The following is a 22,181-nucleotide window of genomic DNA, read 5'->3' on the forward strand; positions in this document are numbered from 1 at the left end:
ATATGCAAACGTTGGATATCAGCATCGGCCCACAATTCCCATATCGATGCATCCTTTCTCCTTGTTTCTCCTTGTCCTGTAAAGTCGCTATTTTGGAGATGCTAGATTTTGTTATGATAGTGATGTCATATTCTTATTGTTTTTGCCACTCTTTAATTCATTTCACTCTTTGTGCTTTCTTCTTTCCTCATTGAAACAGATAAATAGCAATTCTCTATGAATGCTTAGAAAACTGACACACTTTTTACCTGATGTGCTTTCCTCTCTTTTGCAACGGACATAAGCTGCACTATGGAAAGTTGTTTGCCTTGCACAGTGCAGTGGGTCACTAATCCTGAAGAAAAGCCATGGCGGAGAAATGATGTATTCTGATAAGCTAACACAGAATGGATGCCTCTTGCATTGTGTCATGCACCATTACATCGTACACAGGAGTGTGCGTGCGCACGCACGCGCGTGTGTGTGTGCGCCACACAGAATGTGTGTCTTTGTGCAAACAGGAGTGTGTATGCATATGAGTCACTGTATTTGCATTGTGCTTTGTCACTGAGCAGCAGTTAAACGGTTGCTGTTATCATGCCATTCACTTTTATTGCAAGATTGCTGCGTGTAAGGTTGCTGGATTGCTCTTAGGAAGAAGTGCAGTAACGGTAATAGAACTAACAGTTAATGGCTCGGTTACATGGCGCCTCGGGACTTTATACTCTGCTAATCTGTCAAGCATGACATGCAGCACCAGCCCTGCTGCGCTTAATGTTCCTCATTGTGCGGTGTGTATGTGTGCTATGATGTCATACAGGCCTCATTGAAATGGTAATAAGAGTGGTGTGCGTGTGTGTGTGTGTGTGTGTGTGGAGATGGAGGGGGACAGATGGAGGCTGCTCCTCAATGGCGTCATGTCTTCTGCATCTGGAGGCTGAAGAGCAGTGGGTGGGGGTGAGAGTTTGTGTGGGGGTCTGTATGAGCTCCATTCAGTTCCATCAATGCCTTTGGACTGGAGCCGCTGAATGGAAGTGTGTGTGTGAGGCAGAGCCTATAGAGAGAGTTTGGCTGAAAAGATACACACTGAAAGGCTGCTAGTGATGGAGGTCTTGTGCCGCAGGGCATGTGGAATGATGTCAGACGGCAGGGTTAATGCACTCTGTGTCCAAATGCTTCCCTTATGCTCTATACATTATTTTAACAAAGGAAAACATCTATTTAGGTCATGACTATGGGAATAGCACAGGGGTTTAGGTCTGTCATGTCAGTGGACAGTGTGGTGAAGTTTGTTAGCCTTAGAAGTCGAATGATATTGCTTTTGTTGACTGGTAAGTACTAGGGATGGTACGATACTACTTGTTCTTTTCTGATACTGATACAAATATTGAAAACTCAAGTATTGGCCAATGCCGGTACAATGTTTTTTGTTAAAAAATATTAAGCTTTAAAATGAGCACTTGCTCAAACTATTCACAGGAAGAAGTACACAGATAACAAAATGACACAAGGAGAGAGTGATTTTTTTTACAGCATTACATTACATTCATTCTTTTCCCTCCGATATCCCATCCGGCATGTTCTAATTACATGATTACATATTTGAATACATAGTAAGTGACACAGTTCATTACATTCACATGCTCACATTCAAGTCTGCATTTCTGCTTTTTTAAAATAAATGATAAAAAAATTGCAACACAAGACTTGCACAACATTTCTTCCAATTCAAATTTTGGAAAAAGATCTCATCACTTAAACATGATATCAATTTTAGAATCTTCATGTCTGACAAAACTTCCCTATTTCCTTCAGAGTGCTATGAGTGAATATCGAATATTATGCTTTAATCGTAAGCACTAACTGTGACTTGGATTAAAATGCACCTAAATTCAGTTTGTACAGACATGATAAAAATAGCGACTGAGGATGACAAATGGCTCCAATAATAGAATTCAGTGCAATCCCACATCAGCAGCTGGGCTTGCTGAGGTGTGAATTGAGTAAGAGAGAGAGAGAATTGAGAGCAGGCACTTAGCTGGATTGAGAACCGCACACAGCTTGTGTCCAAAATGAGCGTTTCTGTACCTGCCTGTGTTACGCACAGTGTGAGCCAAAGCTAAGCAACAAAGACTGATGGACTCTGAAGTAGAGAAGATGGCAAAGAGATACAGAGGGTGGAGAGGAAGTGTGAATGAGTGGCTTCCAACTCCGCTGCTCCAATTCAAGCCTGACATTGGCATCAATCACTCTAAATGTACAAACGCATAGACACTGGCTCTCACCACTGCCCTCTCATACAATTACAGAGTGCAAGAAGTGAATGATGTCATCTGAGGTAGCTTGTGTGTATGGGTGTAATGAGTATAGTGAATGCATTTTGTTTGGTGTGTGTGTAATGTGTTTACTGTGTGTGTAATGTGTGTGTGATGACTGACTCAGTGGATATGTCACCGTGGGTATGTTTGGGTTTTTCCAGAATGACTGGGTTGTGATGTGGTCAAACGTGTAATAGGCATCATCTCACTCAGAAGCATTCAGAAGCACTTCAAAGTGACATGGTGTTGATGTACTGAAAACACTCCCAGCGTCAGTCTTTTCTGTACGTGTTCCCTCATCTCATACAAACACTGGCTTTATTGTTGGGACGCAGACAAATTTAGCCAGGAGAGCAGACGTTGTGTAACGTTTGGGCCATCACCAGAGACGGAAAAGCATAATCTCAGCTACAGTCTCCACTAAGGCCCATTGCACATGGACAGACCGCTTTCCAGCATTTCCCCTTATTTGGCTTTCTAACAACACCAGTATCTTTGGACCTGAGCGTTTTCTTCCTGTTTGTGCCACTTTTGTCCAGGAACGTAGTGCTTTATGGTCGCTATATAAAGCTCCAGTGTGGATGACTAAAAACATGAGAGCAACAGAAGAGGCGTGAGCTCTGACCGTAAGGAAAGAAGGTTTTCCGAGCTCTCTGTCTAAGAGATCCTTCCCGTTTCCGTTTCCCCGTCCTGCACTCTGTGCTGCAGTGTGCAGCTTATGCATCCTGCTGTGGGTCTGAAGGCCCTTTTCCTTTTTTGGGGAGAAATATTGCATCTGTGCTTTGGCAGATTCTAACTAAGATCAGGTTTTTTAGCTAAAACAGCTACACAGTGCAGACTTCACGTACATTAAACTTAAGTCCAATCCAATCAATTTGAGATATGCTAGGCCAATGCAAATTCTAAATCACATAATTTCTAGTATGTGCATAGTGTAACATACTCTGAACTGTTATGTTTTGTTTTTTGAGCTACTTTTTTTTAAACCACAATTTGATTGTGTTGAATACACTCATTTTATATTACCAGTAGTTCTAACAAGTAGACTATTCTTTTGTCCAAACCTTGAACACAGAGTTAGTGCTAAATGTGTAACAGCCGGAGCAGTCCAATTTCACATGGAGCTAGTTTAAAGCTACACTATGTACGTTTTGGGGATTTGGGGGACCTCTCTGGTTAAAATGTGTAATTGCAAGCAACGTGCATACGTACATAAGTACTACCCCTTCCCCAAGTAGATGAATCTGATGATTCTGTGCATGTTGAAAGAGCATTCAAAAAGAACTCAGTCAAAACTTGATGAATGTCATTTTCCATTTTAAAATAAGGTGCAGACTTATTAGGGTAAAATAACCTTAACAAAAGATCGGAATTGGATCCAGCTTAATTTAGCTGATATTGATCCATTAAATTATGCTTGGATCTGCTTCAATATCGATATTTCAGATCATATCTGGACATCCCCTCTTCTTATATTATTGTTTGCATCTGTTAGCTTAGGGGAGAGCTGTTGAAAGGTAGGGGCGGAGGGATAAGGGGGAGGCAGGGGAGACATTAGGGCACGCTCCCTCATGGGTATTACTGACAAATGTTGACATAACGACTGGCCCTGGCAAGTGATGATGTCAGCGTCCCTGCTGGAGGGGGAGGGGCAGACTAGGGGAGGAAGGGTGGTTGAGTTGGGGGTAGAGGGTTCAGTGTTAGGATGAGGGGTCGTGGAAAATTTGGGAAGCAGTCATTCATCCCTCCGCGGGGCTTTTGAGTGGAAAAGGAGCTGCAGAGGCCCGTCCGTTCTGCCTGAAGTGACATGCAAAACCCCCTTCTGCTGCTGCGCTGAACGCTGATGTCATCGCCCCGGCCGCTGCCATTAATAGCTGGAAACAGACAGGCTGCCACTCAAGCTCTTAAAGGGCCAGGCTGCAAAAAAAAAACAGGCAAATGGAAGGTGGGTGGGCGGGGGGTGGGCACGCTGGTTACTGAGCAGCAGAGACGGACAGGTGTTCAGCGGCGTCCGTTAGCTGGAAGCGCCCACTGTTTGCTGAAGTGCGGTTAGCCACTCGAGTGTGAAGGCTGGATGATGTCATGCTCGACGCTGACTCTTTCTCTCTTTGTTAAAAACCTGCTTATCAGCTCTGCCTTTATTTGCCTTGACTCATTTTACTCTCTTTACTTCTCTGTATTTTGTCCCCTCCCCCTCTCCACCTCCTCCCTTCTCCTCTTCCCTCTCTCTCTCTCTCTCTCTCTCTCTCTCTCTCTCTCTCTCTCTCTCTCTCTCTCTCTCTCTCTCTCTCTCTTTCCCCCATGCTGTCACTCTTGCTTGCTCTTTGCTCTGGTTCCTGGCTGTGTGGACACAGTGATGTCATAGTTCTGTGGCTGGCTGCTGCGTTCTGTGTATGTGCACACTCCCAGGGTTAACGTGTCCCAGATTCTCATGGAGCTCATCTGAGATTAAGGTCTAAACCCATCTGCACAGGCTCATGCTTTCCTTGAAGCACTGCAGCAGCTCACCCAAATACTTTCCCTTTTATCCCCCCATCCACCACCAGCCAGGACACATTACACAACTACTTTATAAAATGTAGTTCAGCCACATGTGTTAGCGGTGTGTCTTTCTTCTTATGTATGCGTGTGTGTTAGTTGTCGGTCTGCTTTAGCCACAGCCACCTCTGAATGGAAGTCCTCAGTGCATGGCCTGCACCTGTGGCCTCCCTCATTCTCTGGGCCTGACGTGATTGTTCAGTAGAGGATATTAGGTCATTCAGGAAAGGGAGCCGCGAGAGAGACAAGAGCCAGAACCGGAGCCGCCTGCTCCTTAAAGAGACAGCATCTTTTTTTGCCTCTCTCTCTTTTTTTCTCTCTCTTTGTTTATTTTTATATATATCATTTTTAAATCAATACCAAAATAAAGTAATATCAGGAACTTTTCAGGATTTCCAGTCACAAGAAATTAATAAATGCAGTTACAATCAGTGTTAAATTAAAACCTTGCAAGTCTTTTTTTTTAAATTGTTTTATACATTTGGAAAAGCCTTTTTTTACATTACGTGAATATTTTATGACCAGTGCACCAATGGAAAACATCCAAAACTACTTGAAATAAAATCTCCTTACATTAAGGTACACTACGAATTTAAAAAATCCTTCTTTAATAAAGTTGTAATTGTAGAAATATAAGGTTTTGTGAAATGCAACTACAGTCCAGCGTTTCCACAAACAGCAGATTCCACATTTTATCAAATACCTCTAACTCTATTACTTCTAACTCTATTATTTAGAAAACACGGTTTCTTAAAGGGCAATTACAACAGGAAAACAAATTAAACAGTCTGATGTAGTATGAGAAGTTTTAAAACATACTGTTCACTCCTAACTTATACAGTCCATAAGTGGAATCTAAGTTGCAGAAACAGCCTGTTTGGTATTCATTACTTTGTGGTGTCACAAAAAACAGTTCATTTACATAACTCAGCCTGTTCAGCCTATGACAGTTTAACCCTGCCTACTTATGCTGAAGTTATAAGGAGTGTTTCAGCCCAGACTACTTTTTGAATAAATCACAACACAGGGCAGTCAATCAGAACAGAGATGGTTTACATATATCAGTCTTAAAGGTACAGTAACAAAAACAGCCTGTTTAATTCTAAGGAAAAAAGAATGGTTGAAAAATGGTCACGTTAAAATGAACTGTGACTGGTTTTGGTACATAAACCTTCACAAGGTTTACAAGTTTGTAACTGGACCTCAGAGAAAAAAAGAAGAAAAATGTAGAATATAAGCCTTTTTAACTACTTCCTTTATCATTGTTGGTGCTGACACCTTTGTGCACATTTGTAGTATCATTTTTGGACAGGCTGCTTTTTAATTAGCCACCTGTGTGGCTACTCCTCTTACTGCCTTACGTTACCATCATGAGCTAACACTGTGTGTTTAAAGCATGCGGTCAGAATGATGTAAGCAGGCTTGTGATATCTGATTTTTCCCTTGCGTGGTGTTGTGAATATAAACACGCCTTACCCTGCTGGTGATGTGCAATTTACCCACCAGCTCTTTCTGTTTTCTCATAATATAATTAGTCGTTCTAAAACTGGTTTTTGACTTATCTGTTTACTCAGAGCCCTATCGTGAGTGACAGAGTCTTTTTGCTGTTGCTTTGTTCAAGTCTTGCTTGAGAAGCTGTGAGAGCTGAGAGTCTGACACTGAGACTTGTCAAAACTGACAGGATTCTTTTTTAAATGGCAGAATCCAAATGTTCCAGTCTTTCTCACGTCTCTGTTAATAGTTTTACAGCAGGCAACACAAGTTTGTTTCAGATCGCTTCGTTCCTGACATGCCTTCTTTTTCTGTCTTTCTTGGCAGGCGGCTTTGCAGCGTTCTCTTCCTGCTTCCCGGGCCTGTGTGAGGGGAAGCCAGTGGCCACTCTGCCCATGAGCCTGTCCCAGCCCTGCCTACCAGTGGCTAATGTGGGCCCCACACGCATTCTGCCCCATCTTTACCTGGGCTCGCAGAAAGATGTGCTCAACAAGGTGAGAACTGCCAAAGAGTAGCGGTTAGGAGTGTTATCATTATGAGCTAATCGAGGCTTATTCCTTTATTCCTATCTCAGAGGCCTTCACATTTAGACTTTGAATCCATATTCCAGTCCCTGTATTCATTGCAAGTTAATCGAACAGTTGATGTAACTGATTGGCCACCTAGTGCCATGTCTTTGAGTGATTACAACATCCACGAGTGGAAACTCTAATCAAGGTCCAGATTTGAAGACATCTGTGCGTTGAGGTCATCATATTAGTTTTAGATTCATATTGTTTAAAATTTAATTCAGACACTCTCTAGAGATCAGTTTGCTAAACAGTAGAGACTGACCTCTCAGTGAGATCATATTTCTGCTTCTTTGTTTGCATCAACTGCGTGAATGAGAATAACTTGCAAAATAACGTTAAAGTGCTAGCTTGACAAAAAATCAAATTCAGTTTTGTCTTTTATCCCAAATGTAATCAATCAGCCAAGATGCATTGGAGCTATGAGGATAAATTAGCTAACAAATAAGCTTATGTATACCAATTACTATTATGGTAGCCACCCATACAGGATTTTCCTAGATGGTCCTTGATTTTGGTTGTCTGTCCAGGAAAAAACTGCATTCTGATCCTGGACACAAAATGTCCTGGGATCTAAGAATTTTCATATGTTCAGAGCTGAAGGCTCTGTAGCTGGACTGATATCTATCTGCCGTTAGACTAAATTATGAATTTAAAAAAAAAAAATCAAGCCAGGAATTTTACAGGGCTGCAGTGACAATCCTAATTACTGTAGTTGTACCTGTCTTTAAATCATCACACATTTGCTTCAAACTGCATTAAGATGTTTAATAAACTCAAATATACTTGCTTACATGGTTTCTGAATGAGAGATAGGAAATAGGCAAATGTAAAAACAAAATGGTTCAAGACAGCTGCCTCTAATGTTTTTAGCTGTTCAGTGTATTTTTGTCTGTATTTATTAAGAACACTCTAATTGGTTTGAGACAAATTGTTTAACCATGCATTTTGAACAGTGCTGACCTGATATAAGCTTCTGTTTTTTAGCAACATTAGCCTTGCAGCTTCGGTGCAAAACTAAAGAAACAGAAACTACATTTTGGATAAGCAGAAACAGTGTAAATTGCATTTTTTGCTAAACTACTGCTAGAAGACCTTAATAAGATTTTGACAATGCTAACATATTTTCCTCTGTCTCAGGACCTGATGGCCCAGAATGGCATCACATATGTGCTTAACGCCAGTAACACATGTCCTAAACCTGAGTTCATCTCTGAGAGCCACTTCATGCGCATTCCTGTCAATGACAACTACTGTGAGAAACTGCTGCCCTGGCTGGACAAAACAAACGAGTTCATCGGTAAGCTTCTGCTTATATTTTTGATGGTTATGCTTAGAGTTCATGTGAGGTGAAACATGAGATGCAGTCCTTGTCTGGACCCACTTTTGCTGCTAAGGTTAGAATTTGTTGAGGTAAAAACTGATCTTAGATCAGAGCCAAAAACACATCCTTCCCTGGGAATGTGAGGAGTTAGCATGAAAAACGAGCAGCTTGCCCTAAGGAGGCACCCGGAAGAACATAATTGTTTGGTCCAGGATTTGTTGGAGATTAGATTTTCTTTTTTCTGGCCTGTCAGTGGGGTGTTTGGCCTTCTTTTTTGTTCACTCACGTTTGTTTCTTCCCCACCTTTTCAGACAAAGCCAAGGTTTCCAACAGCCGAGTCATTGTCCATTGTTTAGCGGGCATCTCCAGGTCTGCCACCATTGCAATTGCTTACATCATGAAGACAATGGGCTTGTCATCAGATGACGCGTACAGGTAAACTACTGCTGACACTCTGCAGCTTAAATTGCATGTTGTTAAAAAGCTGTTCTCTGCCCCTTGTAATATTAGAGCTATTTCCCTAGTCATAAAAATGACTCACATAGAAACGAGTCAACAATAGCGGTAGTATTGTTTCAAAACAGTCAATGTTCAGTTTTTTTTTCTCATGAGTCCATGAGGTCATGCTGGGATTTGAATATATTGTCCTTCTGGCAAAAGATGACCATGCAAAAAGAAAGGTTTACTCTGTATCCATAAATGGTCAATAAAGGCCTTCCTCCTCTTCTTGTCCCAGGTTTGTTAAAGACCGTCGGCCTTCGATATCACCAAACTTTAACTTCTTGGGTCAGCTGCTGGAGTTTGAAAAGGGCCTCCGGCTGCTGAAGGCGCTCTCTTCAGGTCAGGAGAAGAGTGAGCAGCCCAGCGAAGCTGCAGAACCCAAAGGAGAGGCCGCCTCCAAGCCCAAGGAAGCTCGACTGGAAGGGGAGACAGAAATCTCATCAGAGTCCGAGGCCAAGCTGCCATCTCCCACGTCACTCCAGCAAGGCTTCAACGGCCTTAACCTGTCAGCTGAGCGCATCCTGGACACCAACCGCCTCAAGCGCTCCTTCTCGCTGGACATCAAGTCCGTCTACACGCCTGGCCAGTGCCCCCGAATCACACCCGTCCATGTGGAAGACGTCCCAAAACTCTGCAAGCTGGACAGCCCAAGTCCCAGGGCCTCGAACGGTATCTGCCATTTGTCCCCGGCTTCAGACAGCCCGAGCCCAGCTGATTCAGAGTGTAGCTTAAGGCCACGTTCACGGAGGAAAAGCAAGCAGAATGGCAGCAGTGCTGGAAGTTCGCCTGTCCACTCTTTCAGCTTTGGCTCAGCCCAGCCCCCTGTGCACAAGAGCCCCAGCCTGGATGAGAACCTGAAGTCCCCCATGCTGCTTGGCTTGCCCACTTTGGGCACAGGACCCATGTGGACCAAACACCGGGACACAGCGCAGGCCACCACACCTGTCACGCCCACCGAATGTGAGAAGTTCCTGTCTTGGCTGGACAAAACGAATGAGTTCATTGGTAAGGTCCTCCCCATGGTTGGAGTTTCTGCTCTTAAGGCCATGACATACTGACCCACATTCTCCAACAAGCACTACCATTCCAATGGCATCAGTTTGGCTTCATACTGGTCCAGAATAAGAATGGATAAGCCAAATGAACAAGTGTGAATGGAGAGAGAACATTCTAGAGGTGAAACGTGAGATGCACTTTTGTTGCAAGGGTTAGGATTTGTCAAGGTCAAAAATTTATCTTAGGTCAGGCCTCAAAAGCACATCTTTCTCCTGGGATTCGGGGAGTTAGCATAGAAAAACAAGTTGCTTGCAGGCACCTAGAAGAACATGATTGTTTTGCCTAGGCTTCTAGTCTTCTGGAGATCTTTTTCAGGCCTGTCAGTGGGTTGTTTGGTGGTCTTTTGTGTTCACTCACGCTTGTTTCTCTTCCGCCTTTCAGACAAAGCCTCCAACAGCCGAGACCCGGCACAGGCTACCACGCCCGTTACACCTACCGGTGATGCCCCCTGGTTTTACGAGTCGCTGAGTGGTGGAGGAGGGGGTGGAGCAGGGGCAGTGCACTTTCCTGGGCCTCTGGGCTGTGGCGCCCTTCCTGGGCCGCGAGAGGCGGTGCGTCTGCGGCCGAAAGCGAGCGAGGTGCGGGAGGCACGGGCTAGTTGGCACGAGGACGCCCCTGTTGCTGCGGGCAACTCTGCCGACAAGCAGTTCAAGCGTCGCAGCTGCCAGATGGAGTTTGAGGAGGGGATCCAGGAGACGCGCTCGCGGGAGGAGCTTGGCAAAATCGGCAAGCAGTCCAGCTTCTCAGGCAGCATGGAAATCATCGAGGTCTCCTGACAGCTGCACTGCCTACAGAGACTGGAGGCGCATGAAGGCGGACAGGTGCCACCTACAAGCGAGGGGAACTAAGGGAAACCAGCAAGTGCTGGTTTCTGACTAGTGGAGCATTCGTTTTAGCGCTTTAGGCTGAAATTAGGCTAAATTAGCGCTGAAATTACTGACTGAGAAATGGGACATTTGGACTGTTGTGTACGTCTCTGAGATTTGGAGCTGGATACGGGCAGACTTCCCTCTGTCTCCAGTGTTTTCAAGCCATTACCCTCCCACAAGGATTTTGGGAAGGCTAAGGACTGAACTGCTGTAATGTATGTGCACAACCAAACCCAGTCGCAGAATCCAACTCTCCTAAGTGACATGTTTCCTCTTAAAAAAAGCTTTACCAGTCTCACAGTGTATAGAGAATAAAAGCATGGCTCAGCCCCTTCCAGTCATGCTTAGTCCTGGTATTACTGTACCACAAGACTCAATGTATTTTCACCTCCACAGCACAAGGGGGCCTCTACTGACAGACTCAAAGCCCTGGCACAGACTCTCGCTGATCAAAATGAAGGCTTCTTTGTGTATCGCTTTTGTCCTCCCTGCTCCTGTATCCCAGTAAGAGCGGAATTCTGGAGGAGGATGCAGGAATGTTATGAAGGAAAAGCATTGTGGATGTTTTCCTGCAGTGCCCTCTGTCACTCTTTTGTTCTCTGTGTTTGTTCCTTACCTTTACCCAAATTTCACCACCCCCCACTGTACAATGGGAGGGCACGAAATGAACTACCGCCCACCTTTCTCACACTGAGCATGCTCCAAGGCTGCTGGTTCCCCTACAGATGAATAGTATATACACTATACATAGCTATTTCAATGGACATTTTTAATGCTTTTTTGGTTCTTTCAGTTATAGTTTTAATTTATTATATCTGTTCATTCTGGTAATGAGAAATAATATAATGATTGTGGAATCTTTTTTTTTGGTGTTGACCTGGTCTTTGGCTGTATGGTATTTATAAAATCACTCACAAAACTGATACACAACTACAAGCAATATGTGCTCTTTTCTTCATCTTTTTCATTCTCTTTTTTCATCTGTAAGGGAGAGTGATTATTAAAACAAATTCATCTGGTATTTTTAATGCACTTTCTGTTGCTTTAAGAAGTTGTTCATTGAACGTCTCATCAAAAGGGTACACGATGCTTTTCTAAGCCCTGCATTAGCGCACCCATGCTAACCACGATGTCTTGAACTATGTAATAAGCTGGGGCATTTGGCATGTTTTCACCATTTACATGTTGGCTCTGAAATGTTTTAAGATTATACTCATGTGTTGTCTAGAATAATCTAGAATAAGCGATCCACATGATACCCCAGCCTCCTAAAATTAACGTAAAAGCACTTCGGTGCATTTTAAATTGGATCCTTTTTTATCTATAAGCACATACGATGAATGCAGATTTTTTAAAAACAATGTTGACAGGGACTCTTAAGGGTTTCATTTCTGTCCCCTTTCGATTTTCGTATTTATGAGTTTATTTATTGTGAGCTCGGGCCTGTTTCTGGGAGACTGTGTGGATGGAGTGCAAGTGACTGATGTAGATGAACCTTATTGAACCCCAGTCATCAAATAGTATTTGGAGTATTTTCAACTTTTGTTCCTTCACTCATATGTGCAGGTGATATGAACATGATCCAACCCTGCAAGACATGTTCAAGCTGAAGTATTAACCCAACACATTAGCTGTGCCTACCAGTCATCTTGTCTCAGTTATCTACACTTCTGGAAAGCAAGAGCTGGGTTCATGTTGGGTTAAGTAGAGTACGCACTGATAGTGTGGCAAAGACAACAGCACATGATTTCAGTTTAGCTCAGGGGAATTGCACATGAGTCCCAACTCTGAGCTCTGACTACCTGCACAACTCTTATCCTCTCTCTCTCTCTCTCTCTCTCTTTCTGTGCTGCTTGCTTTCTTTCTCATGTTCTCTCTCTCTCTCTTTCTTTCTCTCCCTCCCTATCTCTCTCTCTCTTTCTCTGTGTCACTCTCCCTTTGTCTCACTTGCTCCCTTTCTCGTTCTTTGTTCGGTCTCTCTCTCCCCGTCCCTCTGTTTCTCCTTTTCTGTTTGTCTCTTTCTTTCTGTCCCTTTCTCTTCCTTTCTGTCCCTCTCTCTTTCTCTATCTGTCACTCTGTCTCTCTGACACATCCACACATTTATTCTCTCATTTTTTTCTTTCTTCTATGTTCCAAAGGTTTCGACTCATCACATTGAAAGGGGCTGTGTGTGTCCATGTGAATGGTGTTGCCCTTTTGATGTGTGATGGTTGGTTATTTATTTATGGATGTATTCTCAGTTAGCTTCTCTCTATGGCAAACCTTTGACCTTGTACTTTTGCTGCTGTTGGTTCCATTCTCCTTGTGTGACACATTACCTGTTTGTTCCTTTTCTTTCCTTCTTCTATATTTTTAAAGATATTGTTATCATTATTTAAGACATGTAATGAAAAGATGCAGGCTGTCCTTTTTTGCTGAAACTGTTTAATTGTTGGCTACAACATTATTATTATTATTATTATTATTATTATTATTATTATTATGTTGTGTAAATAACAACGTATCTACAAGAATAATTGGTATAGGGAACTTTTTAAGAGAAAATCCTGATACCTTAGGCTGCTTGACGCAAAATACCTCAGGTTCTATTCAAAGGCTTTTTCCTCCCCTTGTACCTGTTTTGTGAAGATGAAACAAAAATACAAACATTACAAAATATGAGCAGATTTGAATGTTTTCTTTTCCATACTAACATACATTACTGTGTTGCTGTTTCATACCAGTACCACACACACTAACATGTCACTGTCACTGCCATGTAGAGAAAGGTCCACCACCCAGCTACAATACTGAACAAAAGTTGGAGACCACTCTTCATTTATTTAATTTCTAGTCAAAAGGACCATTAATTACAAGTTGTTCATTTTCTAGGAGATATTTCTGAGGAGATTTGATATAAGACAGTCCACTTGTATGAAGAAGTCAGATATAAAGAAGTATTAAAAAACATACAGAAAATGGGACTCCTAACAACCACACAAAGCCTGGTAGACAATCGACACTATAACAGATAAACAGTAGCTTTCATGTTTGACTGATGAGAGAAAATCCACAGGTGTTTTTGTCCATCCTTCTGCTATAATAAGACACTCAACACTATGAGTCTATGAGGCCAGTGAGTGGAAGCACAAGCCAGATTTTTCATGTGAAATGTACAGTATACATTTACCAAGCGCTTTATTAGGAACACTACTAATACTGGATAGGGGCTGGTCTGATGAATCTCAATTTCTGTTGAGCCACATAGATGGTAGGGTCAGAATTTGGCACCAACAGCATGAATCCATGGACCCAGTCGGCCCCCTTCATGGCCACAATTTACCCATCTTCTTATACGCTATGTGTCAGGCTCCGGTCCTCACGGGCCAAAATACTGCAGACTTCAGCACTCTGCCTCATTAAACACACCTGAATCAGCTAATTAGCAAGGCCTTCATAAACCAAATCAGCACTTTAGCCCGGAAGGTCCCTTTTTTGACATGCCTGTTCTAATGGCTACTTCTAGTATGATAATGCACCATGTCACAAAGCAAAACTCGTGTCAAACTGGTTTCATGAACATGACAGCGAGTTCAGTGGCCTTCCCAGTCACCGGATCTGAATCCAGCAGAACACCTTTGGGATGAAGTATAACGGGAGATTCGCCGCATGAAAGTGAACCTGAAAAATCCGAAGGAATCGCCTGGTGCCATTAGGTGAGCATAGACCAGAATCTCAAAGGAATGTTGTGGAATCCATGAAAGGAAGAATTGAGGCTGTTTGCAGAGCAAGGAGGCTGGAGGCCCTACCCAGTATTAGTGAAACTGAGCATGTTCAACATGGTCTTCTGCCGTTATAGCCCATCTGCCTCTAGGTTTGATGTGCATTCTCCACTTACTGCCACTCATTGGATGTTTTTTTCATTATTGCGCCATTCTGAGTTAACTCTAGAGACTGTTGTGCATGAAAATCTCAGGAGATCAGCAGTTATAGAAATACTCAAATCAACCTGTCTGGCAACAACAATCACGTTACAGTCAAAATCACTGAAATCACATTTTTCCCCCTTTCTGATAGTTGAGGTAAATATTACCTGAAGCTGCTGGCCTGTATTTGCATGTTTTTTATGCACTGCACTGCTGCCACACAGTTGGCTGATTAGATAATTGCATGAATGAGTAATTGTGCAGGTGTTTCTAAGACAGTGCTTGGACAGTGCTTCTCGTTGCAGCATTGTAGTTGTTGGTGAAACTGACCAACTAGCTGCAGCAATTACTGATAGAGACTTTAACTACAACTCTTACCGCAATGTTTATTCAACAACGTCTTCAAATAGGATTTTAATATCTTTAAAAAATGACTTTAATGACTTTGTTTGACAGTCAAATAAAGTTAACAGCCTAGTTGAATGGGAGATCTGTCATCTTAATCTTAATAGAGCATAGCATGCTTCAGCGTGTGCAGCAGGGTGAAGTTACCTGGAAGGGAGCAGGTGTGCGAGTGTGTAAAGCAGCACAGGCTTAAATGGCTAATCTGCAGGTGTCCCTGCCAAGGTGAAAGCTTAGAGAACAGCTACAGCTTCAGTTTATCCTTACAATTATGCAACAAATCTCATATGCGAAATGCTCTGCACGAGCTAAACCTCTCATTAGAAGAAAATTAGACTTACACAACAGGCTGAACGTTTGAAAGCAGCATTAACTGTATAAATCTACAGATGAAATTGTAACTTTTCAAGACAAAACAGAGGGTAATATGTATATTAACATATAACAGATTTTGCTAAATGTCTGCAACTGCAATGTGCAATTAATTGATTCTTAATTTGCTTTGCTGTTCTGGTGATTATGCTGCAGCATTAATCATATTTACCCAGTTCTGACATTCAGTTGCACCTGAAGGAGCTGACGGAATTAACTGAATGCAAATTAAATTAGCAAATTTACTTAATTGTGAGATATTTGTGCTTGCATCAATTCTTTTGGCCTACAGTGAATCTGTAGCAAAGACTACCTGAAATTACAATAGATATTGTTCTCTGCAGAGGGAAAAAATTAAATGAGAAGCCCATATAAGGAAAGCGAGTTCTTCTTTTGTAAAAGTCCTCATAACTGTGCTGTATAGTCCTCAGAACAGTGGTTGTGTAGCACCTGTGCGTGTGGTGATATGCCCTCTCTGTGCTGTGTATTACTGGACGATTCCTCTTCTGCTGCTATTGTTCTCGTTCATAAAGCCCCACTATTATCAATGGGCTCCCCACTGAAAGGAGAGATGGCATAGAGGAGGTGGTGGAGAGACAGATCACATTGGAGAACACAACACCACACAGTGCTGAGGTCACACCCTGTTTTATATCTTGTCAGGACAAACAATAGTGTGCAAAAGTGTGCAACACACTTTGTTTCTTTAATTTCCAATCAAAACAGCCATTAAGCAAAAGTTATTAATTTTTCAGGAGATATTTCTGATATAAGATGCACTTATGAAAGAAAGTAGAAAGTCAAAGGAAAACAAGTGACAAAACAGAAAACAGAAAATGATATTCCTAACAACCATGCAAGAGCTAGTAGACTACCAAAACTATCCCCATCAGATAAACGGTACTTAAAGCTTTCATCTTTGAGAGAGAGGAGGAGATCGAGCTCCCCTTTTGCTTCAGATCTGAAACAATCCACAAGTGTTTCTGTCCATCCCATGAGTCTGAAAGGATGTGTTTAGCTGTCAAGAAGCCCTTACTGAGAGAAGCAAACACATAGCATTGTAGTACTTGAATCTGGTCTTGAGATCATAAAGTAACAGTTTCATCTCTGTCTCAACATCATCTGGTCTCTGTCTTGTCTTGGGGTAAGGTGGACTCAGAAATTGTTCTTGAGACCAGAGTGTGACGTCTCAGCCTGAGGTAAATTAGAAACTGAACTTTTTTCATAACATTTGGGTTCCAAACCTTTTTCAACTCAGGACCCACACAAATGACCACAAAAGAGTCCGCAGTCCGCAAGAAGATTTAACCAATCTTTTCATTTTTTCTGACTCACTTACGAGCTGAGCTTGTTTGTCAGCTACCAAGTGATGAATGTCAGGCTAAAGAGAGGAAGGGTGCAAACATTCTGATGTAAATTGTTGGGTTTTAAAACTTCATTTGAAAAGACCCCTGAGTGGACAGCACAGAGCTGTAGTCACTCGTTTTCAGTTCTCACAAACGTGAAGCCCAGTGCTAGATAATCACTGCTATATTTTCTTCATTTCTGTCTATGCTTGGTTTTCTCTGTTTCTCTATTTCGCTGTTTTCTCAGTCTGAGATATGGTGGCTGCTTTGCTTGTAGATGGTATGTGTGTGTGTGTGAGTGAGTGCTGGGGGTCAAGGTGATACGGAGCAGTAAGAAAGCCCCCTTGTGTGCCCAGGAGCACTCTCAGTCTGGTGGGAAAACAGAGAAATTCCCCTCTTCCCACTGACATATTCCTCTCTGTTCTCTCTGTGTTGAGGATTTGACTACCAGCTCGGTTTCCTAAAGCTGAGTGCTTGCATTCAGCTCTTTGTTTTGGCCAGGGCTGCACAAAGTATATCACCCACCCAATGAGAGTACAAACATATTTTTTATACTATACTTAACTATTTACCTATTCAGTTGGTGTTTTTGAAATATTTTCAACCTACTTATGAATGCTGAATATTAACTCATTGATTTATGAATCTGAATGTGTCTTTGATTAAAAAAGAGAAAAATAATTGTTCCAAATGTGAGGAATAGGAACAACTTTTCCTCCCAACCTTTCCCTTCATTCCTCATGCACTCATGCACACCCAGGCACAATCAGTCAAGTGGATTTGATCTACTCATTAGAAGCTTTTTATAAATGTATGGAGTCCAAGCCAGCTTGAGCACACACTATCATTAAAGCATAAGGGGGACACACAGAGAATTTCTGAAATTCATGTAAACATTCAAAAATTCAACTTTTTACTCAAATTGTTATGCTGATAATGTAATTTGTAATGAAAAACTTTGTATTAAATTAGAAATGAATGGAAAATATAAACATTTTCAATAGTGGTCTCTGACTTTGGGACCCCGCTACATATATACGCATTTCCTTTTTATGTACTTTTCAAAGTATCATGAATGGTATTTGTACTGGTATACTACTCTTTGTATTACCTGGTAGTAGATGGAAAAGAAAAAATGTGATATTGTCCATCTCTAACTGGCAGTGCAGGAGGGGCAGTCGCAGTGTGATCTATAGTACCTACGATCTTTATTGGACACCCATGACTCATGGGTAGCTACTTCAGCTACTTTAGATACTTCAACGAGTAGACGACATTAGAGCACTAAAATGACTGATTTGTAGGAACAAGCCAAGCTCATTATCATTTTTTACATTTTTTATTTTTTAAGTTCATTATCATTTTCATGTGAGGGGGCTATAAGATCCTACACCATGGACTTGAGAGTGATGTGTAGAGCTTAACTGTGGGGTGTGGTGCCCTGGTTAGTCCATTTTTTTTTTTTTTTTAAGATAATGATGACTAGTCCTTGTGTAAATCCATGATGACTGAAGGCCAGCTGACCATGACCGCATGATGACATGTTGCCATTGAAGCACAACAGATCCCTCTGTTTGGCCTCTACTTCAGGACCAAAGCTAAATTCCCCAGTAGCATCATGGGGGCAATGAGTTGTTTGTGAGATCATCTCTGATGTAAAACATGTTCCCAAGATGTTTCTTTCCTTTTTTTTTCAGAAAGACATTTTAATTCGGAAAAATGAGCTATACTGTTTGACTCATTAGAGGTTGTAAACAAAAACGTAATTAACATCAGCTTGTGTTGATTTGGTTAGAAAACACCATTCTTGTCATTTTCTGGTTTTTGAATGAGAGAAGATCTGTGTTTGTGTGTGTGTGTGTGTGTGTGTGTGTGTGTGTGTGTGCGTGAGAGCGTTCCAGAGGATGTGATTGTTCCCAGCCGGAGCCATGTTGCGTGTGCCAGACTCATCTTGGATCCCAGAGTTTATATATGGAAACTTAGGAGAAACTCGGATTGTTACATCAGAGCTACATTCCTCTCTTTTCCATTCGCCGATGCCTCTGTCCTCAAATCACCTCGGCACAAAAGATCAGTGTCTGCAACTATTTATTACAGCATGCAAAAGGAAAAAGAGGTTACTTGTTGTAGGCAACCCAATGGCCTGAATGCAGTGAGGAATCTCTGCTGTTTTTCATATCTAATGTCTTTAACCATTCCAGCAAAGTAAAAGTTAAGAGGCTTTGTGGTATAATCTTTACACATTACACCAATGGGGTCCAATCCAATCCACCCTTTTTTGTTTTTCCTCATCTGACACACCTGATTAGACTAATTATGAGGTCCCTCGTGCTGAGTTAGCCGTATTAGAGAAAAGAAAACACAAAAATGTGCATAGCATGATGCACTGCACTGAGAATTAGACAAAAGTATTTCAAATAAATCTTGAGAATTTTGAATTAAGATTTAAGATTCAAGAACAGTAAAGTGCAGCACAAAAAGGTGAAAAACAATAAGACATTAGAAACTGCACATTTTAAGTAATGACCTGAGAGATGTTGCAACTGAATGCAGTAGTGACAATCTTCTTTAATTAACACTACTACTGGTTGAGTGTTTCTGGGCCAAATCACAAATTAGGATAACCCAACTATCAGCAAAAGAAAGCTAAACATCTTGGCTAAAAAGAAACAGACCCATTTAATATCAGAAAGTATTTCCTGCAAGTAGTGCAGTCATTACTATATTCATGGTGTCCACTTGAGTTTGGTTGACAGTGTTAAGGCTATAGTTTCAACAAATAAAGCAACAAATAGAAACAAGCTGAGCTGAACATAAACATTAAATGGTAGCAAAATAACATTTTTGAATCTACTGAATATTTGGAATGTTTCATTTATTTTCATTGGCTTGTTTTAATACAATAAGAAGAACAATAGCAAGAAAAATAATACTGACTACTTCGCTAATCTGTATATTTTGTGTCTTTTCTCAGACATCAGCTCAACGTTGCTATACGATTACACCATATTGGCAGTCTAGACTCCTGAAGTTTCAAGATTTATTTATAAATTTAGCTTGCTAAGGTGTGAATAGCCTACTCATATTGAACCAACATTAATGAGGTTCCACACATTTAGTTTAACAAGCTCACAAACACTAACATCCAAATTGTGCGCTTATTCCCGCTTATTTAATTTTCATTCTTGTTTTGTCTTCAGTCGATGAATGTTCACATTATTCAACAGCCAGACAGTAGCAGAGGCGATAATCCAGAAAATATCAGTGCCCATGGAAAATACTATTAAAGTTCGCTATAGAATTGGAACAAACCTTTTTTTTGTAATGCAACTATATGTATGATATATATTTAGAAAATAATACATATTTAGTTCTAGTTAAAGTTATTCATTTGAAATAAAAAAAAACTATTCAATTCAAAGGTATGTTATTTTCATAAGATTAGACGTAAGAACAATCTATTATAAATTTGATGTAAATTTCATTCAAACAGTGATACAGTACAGTACTGTATATTAGCTGTGTTATTTAGTACGCTATTTGGTGTGTGCAGTGCATATCATAGAATATGTTTGTGACAATAGCCCTACACATTTGAAAAGCTGACACATGCCAGTCAACCCCAAAATCAATGTGCCAACTAACCCTGACCATTTCAGGAGTTAGTATTGCTCATCCTTGGCTTTCAAATCATCCTAAAATATAACTGACTGATATTTCTATTACCTAAAATGAATATATTTTCAATATCTCTTTAAAGGTTTTCCTCTCCTTTACACATTGCATCATTCAAATCCCTTAATAAAGTGGATGAATACTAGACAAGAGCGCAGTCATTTTTATGTTACATTTTTGTGAGGGTTCTCCCTACTGACCCAGAAATGAACACTGTGCCAACCATCTCCATAACAGGTAAACAGTGAGCATGCTACCTGAACACATCACTTATATGTTCTCTTTTTTTATTACTGCTGTTGAGCATTATGCACTAGATTACCTTCAGGTTAGTCTGCAATTAACAAATTGATTTACTGTATCTGGTACAGTGCTGCCATCTGCTGGTACTTGTTCATTTTGCACCATTACTGATTTTTCCATGCTTTTTCATGCTTTTAGTGAAAAGGCCTCATAATACCCTTCCATTAGATAGAGACACTTAGCGAAGATCCTAACCTAAAAGTCAGATTTAAAACACTGACTTTTAGGTTAGGATGAATTATTAAAATGTAAGATGACAGAATACACTGTCAAAGTCAAATTCCACTTCATTGACACACGTGTTCAGTAGAAATGAAACAGGATTTCCTCAGGCTACGTGAGACATGGACCAAGATTAAACACTAACGGACAATGCAGAACACTACACAAAAAGACAATGCTGAGGGTAATACATTAAACAGTGCAATGCCTGAGGTAATACGGTGACATTAAACATTAAGGAGTGCAAACAGACATTAAACATTAAAGTGCAATGGACAATAGACAGTGTAAATGATTTATTGAAGTTAAATAAAGGAAGACAGTTTGAAATGTCATTAAAGTGACAGCGTAAGGGTGGAAGGATTAATTGGTTATGAATTCAGGAGGGACACAGATTCAGTAGTCTAATGGCTAGGGCATGCAAACTGTTCTTTGTAAAGAGATTTTGGCATCTCATGATCATGGGTTGGATCTTGGATGATATACAGTATTTCACAGTGATGGACTGTGATGGACTGAGCTGAGACCATCTTTCATGTATTTTATGTCCAGTAAAGTGGCTATTAAATAAAAGTTATTCTTTTCTCATGAGAAATTTCTGAGGAGATTAGATGTAAGATAACCCACTTGCACAAAAAAGGGAAATGTCAAAGGAAAAAGTGAAAAAACAGGAGTTACCAAAACTGGAGTCATGTGTTATTAAATGATATAGAGAAAATGGAACCCCTAACAACCATGCAAGACCTGGTAGACCACCAAAACTGTCACCATCAGATATACAATACTTAAAGATTTCATCTTTGAGAGAGAGAAGAAAATCAAGCTCCACTCTTACTACAGATCTGAAAAACTCTACAGGTGTTTCTGTCCATCCTTCCACTGTGAGAAGACAACTGCCAATAAGCTGTTACTGAGAAGAGAAAAAAGCAAAAATTTGCAAATCAAACAAAAAAAGCTGCTGGTGTTTTAAGAACAATAAACTGACCACTCCAGACCTCAACATCACTGAATGTGTTTGGGATTAGTTGGCTTGTAAGAAGCAGAAAATGCAAACAATTTCTAAGACTAAAATTTGGAGGTATGAAATTCTTTGGAAAAACTGAAAACAAGTCTCCCAAAAAGAAAGGAAGTTGGAATTGACTGAAATTAGATTTAGTCTTATAATTACATGCTTTTTTCCTTATGTTGAAAAGTGAATAACTTGACTTTGTAGGCCTGGCTGAAGCATTACATCACTTGTAGGATGCTATGCTGCTGTTTCAGTTTACATATAATTTGCGCAGTTAATCTGCTTCTTTTGCATGACTCACA

At 41.0% G+C, this 22,181-nt stretch overlaps 1 protein-coding gene across 3 annotated transcripts in view; it reads left to right on the forward strand.

The window, feature by feature from the left end:
- The window catches only part of dusp8a (dual specificity phosphatase 8a), a 56,386-nt gene extending 43,080 nt beyond the window's left edge, over positions 1 to 13,306 (forward strand). For all 3 annotated transcript variants that reach the window (XM_036575821.1, XM_036575823.1, XM_036575824.1), the window contains 5 exons: positions 6,654 to 6,820; positions 8,036 to 8,195; positions 8,531 to 8,654; positions 8,956 to 9,725; positions 10,158 to 13,306. In XM_036575821.1, coding sequence (XP_036431714.1) covers positions 6,654 to 6,820; positions 8,036 to 8,195; positions 8,531 to 8,654; positions 8,956 to 9,725; positions 10,158 to 10,552 — 1,616 coding nt within the window. In that variant the 3' untranslated portion in view covers positions 10,553 to 13,306. The remainder of the gene's footprint in view (positions 1 to 6,653; positions 6,821 to 8,035; positions 8,196 to 8,530; positions 8,655 to 8,955; positions 9,726 to 10,157) is intronic.
- The last annotated feature ends 8,875 nt before the right edge of the window (positions 13,307 to 22,181 follow it).

This window comes from Colossoma macropomum, unplaced genomic scaffold, assembly GCF_904425465.1.
Source record: "Colossoma macropomum unplaced genomic scaffold, Colossoma_macropomum, whole genome shotgun sequence".
Taxonomy (NCBI): domain Eukaryota; kingdom Metazoa; phylum Chordata; class Actinopteri; order Characiformes; family Serrasalmidae; genus Colossoma; species Colossoma macropomum.